We start from the raw sequence: 19,039 nt of genomic DNA on the forward strand, positions 1-19,039 counted from the left end.
CAATATGCTAGTTTTTTCATAACAAACAAATAAAGATAAGACAGCATGCCAGCCTGTTTTTGTTTTTTTAACCAACAAAGATAGCTTGTATATTAATATATATTATTAGATATTAAATCCCGAAAATAAAAGTTTCAAATTCAAATAAATTAAAAAGAAACCATAACTTTGCTATGAAGCATGAAAGCAAAATGTGACGCACATTGTGCCAAGGAGCCCACAGTCTTAGGTCATGCACTTGAGAGATCCCACCACAAAACACACAAGATAAGCCAAGATCTGATTTTGATATATGTGAAAGCGGTTCTGCATAACTCAACTCCTGCCGTCCATTCAGATCTGACGGTGAATACCACGCGGGTGCACTTATGTCATATCGAATCTATGTGACGCGCACTCACACACACACTCTCTCTCTCTTCCGGCCCTCTCTCTCCTCTCCCTCGACTTCGCAATTGCCCGGAGTGGCCGAAACCCTAACTACCTCCTATAGCACCGTCGTTTTGCACCGAGTTTCACAGTTCGCGTTCGTTCCATGAGGTTCTGCTTTGTCCCCGTGGTTTGAACTTTTTTGGGGTTTCTCTACTCTGAAATTGGAAGACTTTGAAAATTGATTGTCACCGTCGGCTTGATGTGGATGTGGATTTTGGAATCACATTTAGCATTTATTGTGGTAAGTTGGCGTTTTCAATTTTACTTGATGGTTCCTTTTGTGCAATATTTTTGGTGAATGAGTTCCTTCAACGATTACTCTGTCCCGCGTTAACTTTATAGTAAAATTATTTTGGTATTTGCCATAATTAGTATGCATGTGGAGCGTTTTGTTGATTTTTATTGAATTTTCTTTTACTCAATGTTGTTCAATTCTCATCCAGATATCTGAATAAGTTGAATAATGATGCATATTTCTCATAGCATATTTAAAAATATGATTATTAAAAATCGTTAGTTGCAGCTGTGGTGTTTATACTATACTTTCATTGAAGTCTGAGTCAATTCTCGTAGTTAGCTTGCACGCTTCTTTCTGCCTATGTGAGTCAGCTTTAAATTGGTAATGTCTAATTAGAAATAACAATTCGGTATTACTCTACGTAGGCTTAATTATTAATTTTTTTTAGCTGGATAGGTACTATTTAGAGTATTTTTATTTTTTCGTGCCTAGTTGCATTTCATCACTGGGTGAACATGATTGCACGCTTGCCGAGAAGGATAATGTTCTTTCTGTGGAAAACATCTGTTCAGTACTTCAGGATATTTTTATTCTTAACATGATTGTTTAATCATGACTTCATTTGTAACACAGGCAACACAGTCAGCACAGACTTTTAATTTGTTAGGGATAAAGCATGCAGTTCATTGCTGATTACACTTACCCATGAGCTAGGTGCTGCATAACTTATTAGTAGAAAGTGTTTCAAATGGACGTTCAAGTAATAAATGTGGAAGAAGGGACTGGTCACCGAGCTATGACTGATGATGGGGATGCTGAACCTAGTGAAGGTGAAGTCAATAATGCTGAAAACTCAGGATCTCATGTTGAGGATGGAATTCCTGAGCCATTTGTTGGTATGGAATTTGATTCTGAAGATGCTGTGAGGACTTTCTACAATGAGTATGCCAAACGTGTGGGCTTCACCACTAAAGTTGGCCAGCATGGCCGTTCTAAAGTTGATGGGGCAATCATGTACAGGGAGTATGTATGTGGCAAGGAAGGTTTAAAAAGAAGGCTAGGTGACAGTTGTGATGCAATGATTAAAGTTGAGTTAAAGGGTCAAAATAAATGGGTCATAACAAAGTTTGTGAAGGAGCATAGCCATTCCATGGTGAATCCCAGTAAGGTGCACCACCTTCGGCCACGTAAGCATTTTTCTAGTGTTGGAAAGACCATGCCTGAAACTTACCAAGGAGTGGGACTTGTTCCAAGTGGTGTTATGTATGTATCTGTGGATGGGAATCGTGTTTCTAGTGAGATTCGTGAATCTAAGAACACTCCTTTTGAGCCAAGTCATGCAGTGAGGAATTCTACAATGATGAACAATACTGGTAGGCCTTCTATCAGAAAGAGGACATTAGGGAGAGATGCTCAGAACCTGCTGGAGTATTTTAAGAAAATGCAAGCTGAGAATCCTGGTTTCTTCTATGCTATACAACTTGATGAAGAAAATCATATGTCAAATGTATTTTGGGCCGATGCAAGATCAAGGACAGCATACAGTCATTTTGGCGATGCAGTGACCCTGGACACGACATACAAAGTGAATCAATACAGGGTTCCTTTTGTTCCTTTTACTGGGGTGAACCATCATGGTCAAATGATTTTGTTTGGTTGTGCACTTCTTTTGGATGATTCTGAGGCTTCTCTCTTGTGGCTCTTTAAGACATTTCTGACAGCAATGAATGACCGCCAACCTGTCTCTATAATTACAGATCAAAACAAAGCCACACAGACAGCAGTTTCTCAAGTTTTTCCTCAAACACGCCACTGTATAAGTAAATGGCATGTCTTGAGAGAAGGCCAAGAAAAGTTGGCACACGTTTGTCATAATCATCCAAACTTTCAGGTTGAACTTTATAATTGCATTAACCTAACAGAGACCATTGAGGAATTTGAGTCATCTTGGAGTTCTATCCTTGATAAATATGAGCTCAGAAGAAATGATTGGCTTCAGTCATTGTATGATGCTCGTGCTCGGTGGGTTCCAGCATATTTTCATGATTCATTTTTCGCTGCATTATCTCCAAGTAGAGGATTTGACAGTTCTTTTTTTGATGGTTATGTCAACCAGCAGACAACATTACCAATGTTCTTTAGGGAGTATGAAAGGGCTTTAGAGAACTGGTTTGAGAAGGAAGTAGAAGCAGATTTTGAAACTATTTGCACCACACCGGTTTTGAGGACACCTTCACCCATGGAAAAACAGGCTGCTAGTCTTTATACAAGAAAAATATTTTCTCTGTTTCAAGAAGAGCTAGTTGAAACATTTGTTTATACTGCCAATAGAATTGAAGGTGATGAGGTAAATAGCACATTCAGAGTTGCAAAATTTGAAGATGATCAAAAGGCATATGTTGTCACATTAAACCATTCAGAGTTGAGAGCTAACTGTAGTTGTCAAATGTTTGAGTATTCAGGCATTCTTTGCAGGCATGTCTTGACTGTTTTCACAGTGACCAATGTACTTACATTACCACCACATTACATCTTAAGACGGTGGACAAGAAATGCAAAAATTGGTGTTGGATCAGATGAACGTGCTGGCGAATTACATGGACAGGAGTCTCTAACATCAAGGTATAGCAATCTATGTAGGGAAGCAATCAGATATGCTGAGGAAGGGGCAGTAGCTGTGGAAACATATAATGCTGCTTTGAGTGTCCTTAAAGAAGGTGGGAAGAAGATTGCTGCTGTGAAGAAAGGTGTTGCCAAAGTTGCTCCTCCTAGCAATCAGACTGGTGGGATTGCTTATGATGACAAAAAAACTTCTACGTCAACTTCAGATACAACCCCTCTTCTATGGCCACAGCATGATGAAATAATGAGGAGGTTTAATCTTAACGATGCTGGTGCTCCTGTTCAATCAGTTGCTGATCTGAATTTGCCACGAATGGCTCCTGTGTCCCTTCAGCGAGATGATGGTCCATCTGACAACATGGTATGTAGAAAGGTATCATTTTTGTTTTTGTTTCTATTGTTTAATGTTTAATATATTATTTGGTTTCTAATAGGACTGCATGAAATTGATCTGTTCCTTATTGGTTCAATTAGGTGGTTCTCCCCTGTCTGAAGTCAATGACTTGGGTAATGGAGAACAAAAATTCAACTCCTGGGAATAGAGTAGCTGTTATCAATTTGAAGGTATGCTTATTGGAAAACTCAAACTCTAAAATGCTTGTATAAGTATTATTCATTTATTGCTCAAGAGTGAGTTAGTTGAGATACTAATGCTTTATATGCATGGGAAGTAACATTTTGATGTTGCCACTTGAAGGCATAGCCATATTAGGTTTAAATTTGCCTTTGTCCTTCAATTACATGCTCAAGCCAGTTAAGCGTTCAAGGTCTTTAACATATCTCAAATTTTACTGTTGTAGTTGCAAGATTACAGCAGGACTCCATCAGCAGAATCTGAGGTAAAGTTTCAGCTCTCAAGAGTTTCTTTGGAACCAATGTTGAGGTCTATGGCTTACATCAGTGAGCAGCTCTCAACACCAGTTAATAAGGTTGCTGTAATAAATCTCAAGGTATGCAATTCTTATAGGTTTTTTCATTCAAATCTGACCATCCATAAGCTATGTTGCTTTCTAGTTCTACCACTACAAAAGCTGAGCTTTGTGCTTCTTGGCACACTTCTAATTGGTAAATTTTTTGGAGCAATTAACTTCATAACAACTAGCATTAAGGGGTTTATGGGTGGTAAAAAGATATGCGCATGTTGATTTTCTCCTTATGAAGCTGGAATATGTCATTAAGAGCCCTTATGGTTGCTAAGGCTGGTCTGGTGAGAAGGATACTGATGTTAGTTATCATTTTTCAGAGCATCCCGATGTAATGAAGAATTTTGCCTTATAGGGTGACTCAAGGCTTCTTATGTCAGATAACTTCTGGTGCCTTTAGTAGGCTTTAAAAATTTTTGATGGGGTAATATACCTTGCAGGCGTACATAAGACTAACAGTTAGTATTAAACTTAATGCTCTATATAATAGATTTGTGCCGGTCTCGGTTCAAAATATAAACACAATTGGGAATAAACAGCGATTGGCAGCCCCTGGTATCTTCCAACCGAATGGGAAGTAGCATTCTGACTTAGAAGTCACGTTAGGAGGCAAATGGCTCCTACCTAGAGAAGGAATCATGTTCATTTTGCTTATTAGCCAGACTTAGCTGGACTGGAACTATTATTATTCAGTCCATGGTATTTCTATAGTTATATAGATTAGATGTGGGATTGTTAGGCCTTTATTCTTTTTGGGAACCTTACCTTGTGGAAATGGTGTCTGATACGTGCTCCATCAAAGAAAGGAAGGAGGGAAGAGCAAGCCACCTAAGTAAGGGTGGGGTAGGATATGGGTAGAGGTCAAAAGTTCAGACCCTATTGATGTAACTAAAAAAATGGAAGAGCATGATCAGAATCGTTGAAATCTTGCTGGCTATTATCTTTTTAGTTTTAACTGTAATAATAGGGTGAAAGTTTCTCTCAATCCTTTGTCTGTGCTTTGTCCAGTTTATAAATATTGAACCTAATAATTTAAATTGTTTCAGCTTCAAGATACTGAGACAACTTCTGGGGAATCTGAAGTAAAGTTTCAGGTGTCCAGGGACACATTGGGTGCCATGTTGCGATCGATGGCCTATATTCGTGAGCAACTTTCTCATGCTGTAAGCTTTCATGTTCCTGTTATTTATATGCATAGGGATGAACGAATTCTTTCTTTAAAAAGATTACACAAGTTCTTATATTAATAAAATCACTTATATAGCTCTTTACTATTTTCCATGTGTGCCATAAATCGTTTTTATTTATAAGCCTCACTCCTGGTGTGAAATATATAATGATACCTCGTGTGACAGAAAGCAGAGACAGGCAAGTATGAGCTGTACTTGTTTTCTCCTTGGTAATATCTTATATAAGATGGCTAGCAGAATGGAGTTTACTGCTGGCCCTGTTATTGGCTGTGATGGTTTCAGAATATTGATATCGGAAACGTAATTTAAGGAATGAATTAGGAGAGAGAATAATGAGATTCAAAATTAGGATATTATTTTGTGTGTTTAGAGGAAAGTGTTGATTAGAATAGGGACTTGGAGCTGGGACAGACAAGTTGGTCCAATAAAATGGTAAATACGGTTTCCTTTTGAGGTGCCAAATCTTTTTGTGATATTATGCCCTTTCGATTCAATCATAACTCAACACTTTCCTCCCTTGTCAGAAACACTACTTCTTTTGAATCAGTATGTACGTGTTAACCTTAGGCACTTAAAACTGTCTGTTCCCATATGCAATGCTTCTCCCCGCCATGAACTCTTGCTTGAAATAAGTGGGTTTTTGTTCCCATGACTGTTAGAGGACAGTAGTGGGTTTGCCGCGCCTAAAGACTTCTTAATAACCAACCAATCAACACACATGGGGGCATAATTAGTTTTCAAGAAGCGGATTTGCTAATCCTGTTAAGATTTCAGTTTATTGTGTTGGCAGGGGTTTTATGTTACAGTTAAGTTAGTACGTGGAAATCTACTTGGTATTATGTTTTAGTCTGACCTAAAATATATGCTTTCAAGATTCACGCTTCCTTTGCTAGTTCCTTTCTTGAAATAAAAATTTAATGTATGTCAAAATTGACAGGGAGACACGCAGTCAGAGCCTGTATTGAAAAGGCATCGAAAATAAGGCTGCGAAGTTTCTTTTCCATGCTCAGGTGGGTTTGTGAGTTCCTTGATGGCAGTGTAAGGTGCCCAGTCAATACATGAATGGCTTAGAAAATGTAGTGTTTATTTTAATTTGGATAGCCTTTTTTTTTTTCTTGAAAAAAAAAAGAAAAAAGAAAATTCTCTGCACAGAGTTGCCTAACATGTCTGTACATGTATTGTGTCGTAGGCAGCAAGTTTGTATTACATGGAATCAGTTGATATATCCCCACTCTATCCCCCTTCTCCTTTTCTACTAAATGAGTAGGAATTTGGGTTTCGTTTCACCCTTCTTAATCTTAAGCCTCTAGGCATCTTGCAGTGAGCGGGCTGTTTGGGTCCTCTCCATGGAAGGATTTTCCGTTGTATCTTGAGGTAGAAAAGAAATTTGAATAGGTAGATTTTAATGATCTTTTTTGAAAAAAAATCTGTTTAATATAATTTCTCAGTTTGCAGATGAAAAATTGTTTTGGTTCTGCGTTTGAAGAGGATAATTTGTAAGAGATCATTTGGATTCAAGTTTTTGAATTTGTCAAGTACCTTTACACGCGCACACAGTTCTAATAACTGGCAAACAAATCTGTTGTTCTATTCCTATGTTGGGGCATGCTCCTAAGGGAAACAATACAAGACCCTTCGATCTTTTTTGCCTTTAACCCAATGTGTGAAGATGACCAATTTAGTTGTGCTATTGACCTTTTCATCTTTTTCCATCCAGGTCTTGCTCATCTTTTTGCTTACCTTCGAACATCGCTTCAGGCCAACAAAATGTTAGGGAAAACATGATTTTTGATCCTTATAGTTTTATTATATTTTGTTTTTAATCGCTTTAATTTCTTTTCTCTCAATATTTTCAGTCCCTATAGTTTTAGAAAGATTGGGTGATTTTTATTTTTAAGATTCCTATATTTTTCATTTTTTCAGTGAAAATCAATGGAAAAAAACTATAGGGATTAAAAGCAAAATTTAATAAGATTATAGTGATGAAAGATTATGTTATCCTATTTTTTAATTAAAAACCATTGTCTTAGTGCACTGAAAATTGGAACTTCACAGGGTCATGTGGTATTCGGTTTCATGTTTTGAATTGTGCTCATCGCCATATGTTATTATTATTTTATATGATTTTTTTTTTCTGTGTTCCCAAAAATGAACTGTCCATATTTTTAGTCAAGTGAATTCACAATATTTACTCCATGGGCTGATAACTTTTGGTGTGGGCAAATGTCTGAACGCAACAGACTAAAGACTCCGAGACTAGCAAGTGCATGTTTGTATCCATTAGATATCAACTTGGGGAAGGTATTCTTTTTTTTTCCGTTTTGCTTTTGGGGTTGCGCCAACAATCATTCATTAATTTTATGCGCAAGGAATGTGAAGATATTCGGGGAAAAAATTGATATTTTGCAGCTGATTGAAAATGGAATGTGTTGAAAGGCTTTTTGGAATACAAAATTGAAAGGTTTTAATGTGCTAACATGATCACTCAAACATCTTTGAAAGGTTTATTATAATCCTCAAATTAGACGAAAACAAATAGACTGTAAAGTATGATGTTGATTGCTGTTTGAAAATACTACAGCACTTTATTTATTAGATATTCCAGAATGCCAAGATTTTTGTATTATGTTCAATAAAAATAATCCAAACCAGCTCAATTAATAATTGGTATATATTTTCAATGCCTGCGTATTCTATCTCTATTAGAAAAAAGGATAATAAAATTATTTAAATTATATAAATGATAATTTGGTTTTTCTATGTTATAATTTTTAATAAATTTTAAAGTGAAAAAATTATTTTATCCTTATTAAAAATAAGAAGTTTTAATTATAATTTTTGCTTAAAAAATAATAATTTTCATTTTGAAAATAATAAAAGTTGAGCAAAAAATTATAACTTGTTAAGTATAATTTTTGTTATTAAAAAATAAACCTCAATTATAATTTTTGCTTAAGAAATAATAATTTTTATTTTGTAAATCATAAGAATGAAATAAAAAATTACAATTTATCAAATGTAATTTTTATTATTAAAAAATAAATTTTTAAAATAATATGTTTCAATCACAATTTGCATTTAAGGAATAACAATTTTTATTCATAAAATGGCAAGAATTGATCAAAAAATTACAACTTATAAATAAAGGTAAAATCTTTTTTAATTTAAAATTTATTGACTCAAAAAAATGATATTGTCATTTATGTAATTAGGAGAATTTTATTTTCATTTTTCCTCCTTTTTCTTAAAGTGTTTGCGGATTTTCTTTATACAGTCTTTTGTTAGTATTACTTAAAACTTAATAATTATTTTTTAAAATAATAATGTCAGTAATTTTATTTGGGAGTACCAAGGATGCCTCTTTAGTTTTAGTTTCTTTTTTTCATTTCATTCCATTTTGCATGCTAAATGGTTTCTTAAAACAGAAAATTTTAAGCAAAAATATATATTATTTGTTCATATTCATATCTTGTCATCCTTGGAAATCTATATATTTTTATTATTTTTAATTAAATATATGAGGAATATTTTTTTTATTTATAAAAATCACTTGTTCCATTTTTATTTTTATTTCTTTCTATTTTGTAAATTAAACGGCCTTTCAAGTCTTGAATAAAGCTTGAGAATTCCGATGATTGTTAAACAAATTTAAAAAAATATGATGAATGTTGGCAAAAGAAATTTCCAAAGTTACTCTTTGACTTTCGTGACGAACTGAGAGAATTAGTAGCACATTATAATTGCAGGAAACATCAAACATGACTCACGCTAAATATAAGTGTGGTGGGAGTCGTGTGCCAAATGTGATCAAAAGAAGGAATTCCTCCTTTACATGGAGAGGGATCCGTGCTGCTCGGGACAAGTTCAAGAATGGGTTAGGGAAGAAAATTGGAAATGGCAAGAACAACTTAGTTTGAGAACTGGTCTATGATGAATGTGCCATTAATTGATTTGGTGGCAAGCACGGAAGGCTTCATTGATAGAAATGAAAAAGTCATGGATTATGTAAATCAATGGTCATTGGGGCTTACAAAAGCTCAACTCTTGATTCTAGCCTAATTCAGTTATCTATCTGACTTGTGTCCGCCCCCCCTATGGGGAGAGAGAAGAGAATAAATACTTTTAAAAACTATCTACTGAGAGTTGTTTACTGTTAAGTCTGCTTATCTTTTCCTTTTTGTGGGTACAAGAAGACTTGGAGGTGGTAGGTCCTGAAAAAGATCAAATCATCAATGTAGCTATTTACACCTGGGCGATAGCGCACACCGCGGAGCTGAGATGCAAGAGACGACTATCAATAGAGCAGAGTTGCCCATTTGGTTGTGAAATAATTTAAGATTCCATGGATCTGATGGGGGACTATTCATAAGCACTTAACCGATGGAAGGATGTAGTCCAAGAAGAGCATTAAATGACTTTTGTGAACCTTGCCGGCACAGATTGGATCAAATGGAATTTATCTCATGAGGCTAGTAAGGCGTATATGAAAAAGGTGAACTGGAAAACACTATTTGGGCAGATGAACTGGGATATTTGGGTAGGTAGATGTATAAGGGATTCTGATGGTAACAACTGAAAATCTTCATACAATCCTTCCACTTTCTTACGAGCTTGCTCAGACGATGATCTCATTCATTTAGCCCCTTGTTTGAATTATGAAAAAAATAACTTAAATGTTAGAGCTCAACCTAGATATGATGCTTTTAGGCTTGAAGTTGGTGGATCTGTAAACGTAAATGGAAGCAGTGGATGTGGTGGCCCTATTTGAGATAAGAATGGCAACTGGGTTAAAGGTTTCAACTACAAATTAATTAATGTTTCCCTTATGGTTGTGAAGGTCGCTGTTATTCAGGACCTTTAGTTGTGCTGGTTTTACAAGGTCAGAGATGTGGCTATCTACAATGATTATATTGAAGCTATCCAATTTATTCAAAAAGGTTGTGAAGATGGTCGCACCTTCAAGGATATCATTGATGAAGCCAGATTGTTATGCCATGGAGAGTGGAGACTGACACTCCATCATTTTAGTAAAAATTGCAACTCTTACACTAACAGATTAGCTAAGCTTTCTCATAATTCGAATGTTAATTTTTGTACCTTTGATCAACTCTGATTTCCCGCACACCAGGCGGTAGTTGATGAAAGTGTAACCATGAATGATGATCATGCTTTGTAATCACATTTGATTAATGTATGCTTTATTAAAAAAAAAAAAAAGAATACTTGTGTCTTATGTGTTTGAAATGAAGTACCACTCCTTTTGCAAGATTAAAATAAACTCAAAATATGTTCTTAAATTACTAAACTATATAATTTAAGCCCTCGAAATATAGTAGTGACACGGGTTACTAACATCTCACGAGTTCATTCGTTTCAGCCACTAATATCCAGGACAAAAGCCAGATCGACATAAACAATCCAAGGATCAAATTAAATTACACGACATTATTTTTTTTGCTTAAATCATGCCACTGATTCAAATTGATATGCTATTTGGAATTCCTTTTCCAGTGACTCCAGGACCAGAAAACGGCTTCATTAGCTCATAAGGCACAATCCCAGCTCCATTCCTATTCTTCAACTTCTCATTACCATTTCTTTCGTCTATAATCTCCTCAATCTCCTTCAGCCTCCCATTAAACCTCCCAAAGGCTGCCATTATGGTTGGATCCTCAGCCCATGAAGGCTCTATCTTCTGCCCTATATACTCTTCATCTGGGGAATGATCAGATAGTAGATACAGAACTGCCATCACTATAGTGGCTTGAATCTGTGAAGGGAAATTCTCCAAAAGGGCTTGCCCAGGCTTGTTCACAAATCTCTCCCACTCTTCCTTTGAAGTGTCCTCTGTAGGCATCTTGTTTCTGGCAATGGAGGGTCTGTTAGGGAAGTAGCCCCCATAAGCATATTGAGCAAAGTTCACAGAAGCATGATGAGCTGAGGCTAGCCAGGCTATGGTGGTGAGGATCTGAATTAGGTCCTGCGGGGTTTGGAGATTTGGCCACCATGGCTCATTCTTCTTGTCTCCATGGCCCACCATTCTGATCTCAGTCCACCATGCTTGGAGCTCCTCGTCTGACTCTATGAGGCTTGGGTTTGGATAGTAGTGAGTGACATAGTCCGTGAACCACTGCTTGAGGGCATCCCATATGAGAAGGCCGTCGTTGGCAAAAGGGTAGTCTTCTATTGTTAGCTTCAGGCCATGGGGTGCATTAGGATCTTTTTCTGCCATTCCTCTGTAACAACAACGACGACAACAATATCAGCATCAGCTTACAAAGCACAAGCATGCTTATTTTGAGGCCTGATACATGTGTTGAATGGTATTGTTATGACTTCATACCAACATATATCCATCGAAACACATCAATCGAGGGAAAATATGATTTTAAAATAAGATACTAGGAAGAAAAGAAAAGAAAAGATGATAAAACTCACATACGCATATCATAGCTAAAATAAAATTATGTTTGATCTTGGATATGTGCCACATGGACACATTCTAATGAAGCCAAAAGGCATAGACTAAGATTCTATAATTTCCACTTTGACATAAAAGTTTTTAAGGTTTTGGGACTTCATTCTCAAACTTTTAAACAATAAAGACCAAAAATAAAATCATGTGAAATTAAAGAGACGAACAAATTGACAAAATTTATCCAGTAATTCCTTTTAAGACTCTATCACTAGATGGAAAGTCGTGAGCATATATGTACCTGTCAATAAGATCATTGGGAAGTGCCTGCAAATCAAACCTCCAAAGCTGGTCATACACTTCAGAGCTGAACTCCATAGAATATTTTCCAGTTGAGAAAGAGATCTCAATGATGCCATTAGCACTAATGAGTGCTTGACGAGCAAGAGCATTGATCTCCATTGTATATCTCAAATGAGGGTGCAGCAATCTGTAAATAGGATGCATCGCACTGAGCTGTCTGTTTGTTGCAATCACAAATGGTTCTACAGCACAGTGACTTCTTAGCCTGCAAATGTTGGCATACATATTTTAGTCTTTATCTTAATTCAGAGGTAATTCTAAACTTCTATTGAGCCCTATCAAATGGAAGCTCATGCTTCAACAAGAAATCACAAATGTACTTTACTATCATGACATTATTTGCAGACCAACAGACCATATAGTATCATTACCAAAAAATGAAAAAGATCACCTAGTATTACTTTATTGCCTTTGCAATGAAATTTAAACAAAATCAAACTTTTCAATGTGGAAAACATCCATTGAAAACTGATTGATATTAGGCAGTCTCAGCGATGAATAAGAGGTTATACTCATAAATAAACTAATTATTGGGTTCATTTCTCAAGATTGGTAAAAACATAAATTAGCCTTTGAGAACAACATAAATCCTCTTAGCATCCCTCTGTTACTTAACGAAAAATACTAGTTGGCAAGATATTTATTATTTTCAAGAATTAATTCTTGCCTTCACTATTCTTTACCAGTGATTTAGCAATGATTCAATACATGTTATGTCTGATATTTCATGCTTGATGAATTAATATGAGCATATCAGTGCCTGTGTTTCATAAGTTACTCTATGCATATGAAAGATAGGTAAAAGATAAAGGCGAGATGATACAGACCAATGGCTGACAAGTTCATGGACACCAGAATCATGGGCAAGCACATGAGCTTTGGCAAGTCTCCAAAGCCAAAGATTGGTGGAACCACTGGAAGGCGTGAAGACTTGCCTCCATTGTGGCTTCCCATCCATTGGTGGTCTAGTTAGCTCAATAGCCAGTGGCTTCAGTGTGCCTTGTGCGGTCAAGAAGAACACTGTCCTTGATCCATACAATGTTCTTCCCTCGAGTTGCCTCACTTTGCTCACATATGGAAGCAGTAAATCATGGTAATCTATGATGAACAACTTCTTCTCTTCAATGGCCTGCATTGCATGCACACACACACACACACACACTCTCATCAAACAACATTATGGACAATGTTTCACTGAAATGGCTGGTTAGTCAGTGAAAACAATGGTCTGTTTTTTCAACTGTGATCAGAACGTGCTTGGATAATATATGTGTTTTGTTAAAATTATAACATGCTGGACTAATCAAATTATCTGTAACATTGCTTAACAACCATGTTCAGTTAATTTAATAGAGTACCTTTTCAACCGTGGTGTAGCCACTTATCTGTTGCTCAATTACATCTCTGGTGATCGCTGATTCAGGGGGACCATAAATAGTGGGGTTTAACTTACTTATCAGTGGCCATTCCTGCATGATAAATAATAAAATAGAACCAGAAGAAAACATGTAAAATTATTGAAAAAATATAAGTAATATAATTAAAAAAGGGTATACATTCATGTCAATTCATACCTTAACCAGTTTTATGCTACAAGGGTTAACACCTGCCAGAGTCTCTCTGGCAAATTCCTCATCAGAAAACCAAAAGAATTCATCCCCTGCAATTCCAAATTTCACAAACATATTAAGTAAAGCGAATTACAGACAATGAATTAATTGGTGATAAGATTATTTATGAGCTCTTTTCTGTTGGCTTAAACTTTTGAGTCAAATTATACTCACTGTCAATAGTATCAGGGGCCTCGAAGCGCAAGACTTGTTGGCTACCTGAAACAACTTGAATGAGCTTGGGAATGAACGTCTGAAGGAGTCCATTGCCACTGTTCTTAAGAGTTGGCACCTCAAATCCATCTTTGAAAAGCATATCTATTTCTGAGAATGTCAGAAATCCAAGGTTTTGGTCTACCGCCGCCGCATCTAAGGATTGTATCAGTGCACTCACCCCTGCGGATACTGTGGTTGCGGTGAATTGAGTCTGTTTGGTCTCTGAGAATGCTTCGTCGCGAGGAACGTACACACTTAAACTCCTCTTCTCTGAAGATGGGTCTGCCATATCACAGGATAGTTCCATTAATTAATTAATTAATTAATTATGGGAGAAAAAAACTTGGAACATAAAGCCAATGCAGAGAACTGAGCAAGGAATGAAAAGAGTGAAGAGAGAACCTGCAGAAGAAGGTTTGCGACCAGTGCGACAGCGTCTAGGGTAGGGATGCCGGGAACCACCAAGAACGGGTCTGGTGAGGTCGACGTTGGAATCAGGGTCGCCAAGGTCGTTATAGACGTCATAGTCGTATATTCTATCGGAACTCTTTCTTTCTCCGTCGCCATTGCCTCTCACCTCCGCCAGCTCCTCCTCTCTCAGCCTTTTCAGGCCACTTGGTGTCTCCGATGGCAAATATGACTGCGTGCATGCCCATGCACAACCCACTTTTAATTTCTCTACTCTCACATTAGTTGATTAAACTACGCATTCACAATGCAATATTAATATGCAATGTAACTTGTTAAATTTCACATCATTTTACTAGCTTTTAGTTGAGAATTTGATTTACCAAAACTTTATAATAATCAAATAGTCCCAATATCCTTACTAGATAAAAATGCTCGATATATTATATTAAATATATAAATAAATAATATAGTGAATATTATTTGAGTAATTTTAATTCTTAAACTATTTAGTTAGCAATAACACCATTATAATTTATAGGTATTTGTTTATTATATCTTATAAGTAATTTTAAATTTTTGATAACATAAGTAATTTTAATTTTGTCGTATATATCTATTCAGTATTAAGCAAATTTCAATCCTATGCTTTGATGAGTCCATTTCTTATTTTTAGGGTAGTGCAAAGTATATGTAAATTTGTTTTTATATACTCCCTCTGTTAAGGAGTTGAATATTTAAAAATATAAAATATTTTTAATTTTTTAAAGTATAATTATTATATTTTTTTTAAAAGTATCCTTATTGATAATGACCCTATATTTATTATAGGGTGTTCTATATGAGTAAATATAAAAAAGAGGGTTAGTTAAAAAGTAAGTAACTACTTTATTAGGTGTTGAGATTTGATTAAAAATGCCTTATATTTTTTAATGAAGGGAATATAATTTTTCAAATGAGCAAAATAAGACTTCTTAAATGATTTGTAGTAAGATCTACATGCATATCTCTAATATAGTATGGAATAACTATATACTAATGGAATAAAAATTCAACATCCTAAATCTCATAAGTTTTAAAAGAGAGGCATGAAGAGGGTATTAAGTACTTTTTTTAGGACCTTGATTAACTAATTAAGGCAATTACTTAGATGATTTTTTGCCATCCACTTCCACAGCCCTGTTTCGTATGAAAATCATATATTGCAATAAAAAAAGGTATTGTACTCTTCATTTTTATATATAAGAAATAAAAATTATATTACAGAGTTTAAAAAAGTTGACTAGCTATAATAATTATGTTAAAAATAAAAAATGGACTAAAATATTCTGTGTTAATTAATATAAGCATGTATGAATTATTTTTTATTAATGTAAATTATGAAGAGTAATTTAGAAAATAGTTAATAAATACTTATTAAAATAAGTAATTTTTTATTTTTAAAAATAAATAAAAATTAATAATTTTTTTATAAATAAAAAATTGAGAGAATATTTATTTTTAGCAACACCGTGTCACAGTAAAAGAAAAGGCAACAACCGGCTTTATCTTATTACACAGCGCACAGGCACGGGATGGATTATATCACGTTATTATATTTTATTAATTATAAAATCTTTTGACTAATTGTTAACCAAATATTTAAGGACGTAAACCAACAAACAATTTAGGGAAAAAAAAAAACAAGAAGAAGAAGACGGATTCATTATTGAAGGAATCACATCCAAGAATGACCATTTAATCAAATTAGTCATATACAAAGATAAACAAAAAGTGACATTCAAAAAAAAAAAAGGTTTACATTTCTGTTTTAACAATAATTAATTTTATATTGATCATTACCAGTGAATAGTATATTTGAGTAGTCTATGAACGTAATTCTGAATTAATTAATTTTGTGGAGGTTTGAACTCACCACATCTTACGCTTACTGATCTATATGTCCAAGTCATTAGCCTTAACGTGAGCGAACTAATTAATGAGGAGTAATTTGAAAAGAAAGGAACCTTATGATTGGAGAAGAAGACTCTGAGGAGAGAAGGCTGGATCCATGAATCGCAGGTGAAACGCAGAGGGCCCTGAGGGAAGCCGTCGAGAAGAATGTCGTGGAGGAACATCTCCTTGCTGTGGTCATTCCGCACCAGAACCGCCCCCACCTCCCCAAAATCTCTGGGCACCTCAAACGACGCGTCGTACAACGATATCTCCTTCTCCGTCTTCCCTGTCCTTCGCGCTTCCCCTTTGATGGTGGTCTTGTCTGCGTTTGAAGGCACCAGCTCAATCCTCAGAGACTTGCCAAACAAGTCTTTAAGCTTGGACACTCTGGCCGTCCCTTTAACCTTCCAATGATTCTCCATTGTTCTCTCTTGTTCTCTCTTATCAATGTGCTTGTTCATGCCAATCCCGTCATCGATATCTCCTCCTTTATAGGCTGCTTCTGTCGGCTTTTCTTGTGTGGACCTTCCTTCATGGACTGTCTCTCTCACAAGGGATAGAGAGGTGAGAACCGGACGCTCTTGTTCATCTCATAATTCTCATTCACATGCATTCACCACTTGCAGGCTGACTATTCAATTATTCCCTTTTCAATTTGCTCTCCCTCATTAGTTTTCTGTGGGCTTAGGGATCCCATATCTTTGTTCACCGACGCTATCTGGTTGGCTGCTCCAACTCCAGACCCTTTGTTAAGTTAGGTAAACGCCTTGTCGGTTCATCTAAATGCTTGGTGCTTTAATATGCTGGCTACCCTCTGTTTCCATATATAGCTATATCTGCATACTTTAATTTGTGTTCATAATTTCCACGCTCCACCTTCAGATTATCGCTTGATGTGATCATAATTTCCCAAATCTATTACTTCCACCAATTTCAAGAAGTATTTTGTAGTCTTATTTATAAATTACATTATTAAATTTTTATTTTAAATTTTACTTTTACCCTCGTTAAATATTTGTAAGAAAAAATATGTTATCAAATAAAAATAAAATTAAAAATTTATTAAATTTTTAGACAGTATTAATAAATTTTAATATTTTTTTTAATTTTAATAAAATATGTTAAAATATTATAGAACAGGTGTGCGAGTTTTCGTTACCTCTTAGAAGTAAAAAAAAAAAATATTTTGATTTATATGCAATAATCGAAAGGAGCCTCGTGGTCATCATGCATGAAGCTTACCGTAGTTGACAAGTCGATAAGCCAAGAAAGAGTTTGTTTTAATAGTATGTACTGCAACTGAAGTCGACTCCAAGATTATTTGCCACGTTCATGCCCCCTAAACTTAAATATTTATTTTGTATTTTAACTCCTCAATAATACACGAGTTTTATTAGATCCGCCCATGCGGTGAGTCGATAACAAATCTTAAGTACATAAAATACAGAAATGAAATTGATGATCAGTTTAAATTTAAAAAAAAAACTGTTTTCAGAGATAAAAGCTGGTGCTCGCAATTTTTAGGAAATAAGTAATGCAATATAGTATATGAAGTTGATTTCCCATACAAGGCGTAAAGCACAAACAAGCTACAAGTAATTTCTTACACGAAAAAGTTTTTTCCCCTTAATAACAACGATTCTTTTATAAATACCCACCAGTCATCTTCTTTCTTTAATAATGCAAATGATGAATACTATTTACTTCTAGGCAGAATAGTAAGTTAGAGTAGTTTTATTTATTAACGCCCGACCTTTACAGGTGTCTTGTATAAATACTCCAACAGACTATTCAATAAAGTAAGAGATTCATTTCTCCTTTTCCATTATTGCTCATGGTACGAGCCAACTGGACCCTAATCTATAAGCTCATAAATGTTTAGGTTGGGTTCTAAATTTATTTTTAATATAATATTATTTTTTAATTTTTAAAAATAATTTAATAATTTAATTTTTATAGTTAATAAAAATTAATTTTAATTATTAATTAATTTAAAAATGACAAAAAAGATTTTATAAATTACAAACAATGATTCAAAAAAATACAAAAAAAATTTTAAAAATACAAAAAAAATTTTAGGTCATTTTCAAATTAATTAATAATTAAAATTAATTTTTATTAATAATAAAAGATAAATTGTATTATTTTTAAAAATTGAGAGGTAACATTATATTATAAATACATTTAAACTCAAGGCCAATTTTTTCTTTTATTCCTATCCTTATCTACATGCAGAGGATTTGAACTTTCTAAGCCTCCAAGGCTCCAAACATGTGCTCTTTGTCGCGTGTGAAATTTGCCTTTTGTTTTTTAGTTTGTTAGTCATTGTAATGACTATGTCACGAAAATGACTTTTGAACGAAACTGGCTTTGTCGACTCGTTTAATCCATACTTCATTATCCAGGATTTTTTTTTATTGCTTTTCTGAAAATGTTATGGATAAATTGAAATAATATGGTCTAGTCAGCATATAGTATTAATTTTTCAAGTTAATACTTTCATAAAATTATATTTTTAATTAAATATTTTATAAATTTCACATATAAAATTACTTTCCTATCCGCTGCTAAAAAATGGATGCTTTAGTATAATGTTTTCACTGCGATTATAACAAATAACAGTTAGGTATGTTTGAGTTGGTAAATGAAAATTCGAATTTTAGATAAATGTTAAATATAAAATTAAT

General features: G+C 34.7%; 2 protein-coding genes and 1 long non-coding RNA gene across 11 annotated transcripts; 2 read left to right on the forward strand and 1 right to left on the reverse strand.

The window, feature by feature from the left end:
* Positions 1–223: 223 nt before the first annotated feature.
* LOC129303334 (protein FAR1-RELATED SEQUENCE 3-like) lies at positions 224–10,555 on the forward strand. 9 transcript variants are annotated; one of them, XM_054942591.1, is made up of 8 exons: positions 224–673; positions 1,304–3,665; positions 3,767–3,856; positions 4,093–4,242; positions 5,262–5,358; positions 6,343–6,415; positions 7,646–7,706; positions 9,152–9,564. In XM_054942591.1, exons 2-8 carry the CDS (start codon positions 1,419–1,421, stop codon positions 9,320–9,322), a joined length of 2,889 nt encoding a protein of 962 aa, XP_054798566.1. In that variant the 5' UTR covers positions 224–673; positions 1,304–1,418; the 3' UTR covers positions 9,323–9,564. The 9 variants fall into 9 exon arrangements, with proteins under 9 accessions (XP_054798566.1, XP_054798568.1, XP_054798567.1 ...); XM_054942592.1 differs by having other exon boundaries at positions 227–673; positions 1,304–3,653; positions 9,152–9,563; XM_054942593.1 differs by lacking the exons at positions 7,646–7,706; positions 9,152–9,564 and adding an exon at positions 7,123–7,595 and having other exon boundaries at positions 226–673.
* A 137-nt stretch (positions 10,556–10,692) lies between these two features.
* LOC129303335 (linoleate 13S-lipoxygenase 2-1, chloroplastic-like) lies at positions 10,693–17,115 on the reverse strand. Its single transcript, XM_054942601.1, has 8 exons — positions 16,424–17,115; positions 14,412–14,649; positions 13,968–14,291; positions 13,758–13,843; positions 13,542–13,652; positions 13,011–13,312; positions 12,122–12,388; positions 10,693–11,641 (listed from the first exon to the last, which is right to left on the reverse strand). The coding sequence occupies exons 1-8, from the start codon at positions 16,811–16,813 to the stop codon at positions 10,882–10,884; spliced, it is 2,478 nt and encodes an 825-aa protein (XP_054798576.1). The 5' UTR covers positions 16,814–17,115; the 3' UTR covers positions 10,693–10,881.
* On the forward strand, positions 16,783–17,292 carry LOC129303336 (uncharacterized). Its single transcript, XR_008591456.1, has 2 exons — positions 16,783–16,916; positions 17,041–17,292. It is a non-coding gene; the product is annotated as an uncharacterized LOC129303336 (long non-coding RNA).
* Positions 17,293–19,039: the final 1,747 nt, after the last annotated feature.

Source organism: Prosopis cineraria, unplaced genomic scaffold (genome assembly GCF_029017545.1).
Source record: "Prosopis cineraria cultivar Desert tree isolate PC_DT_omini unplaced genomic scaffold, ASM2901754v1 PC2, whole genome shotgun sequence".
NCBI lineage: Eukaryota > Viridiplantae > Streptophyta > Magnoliopsida > Fabales > Fabaceae > Prosopis > Prosopis cineraria.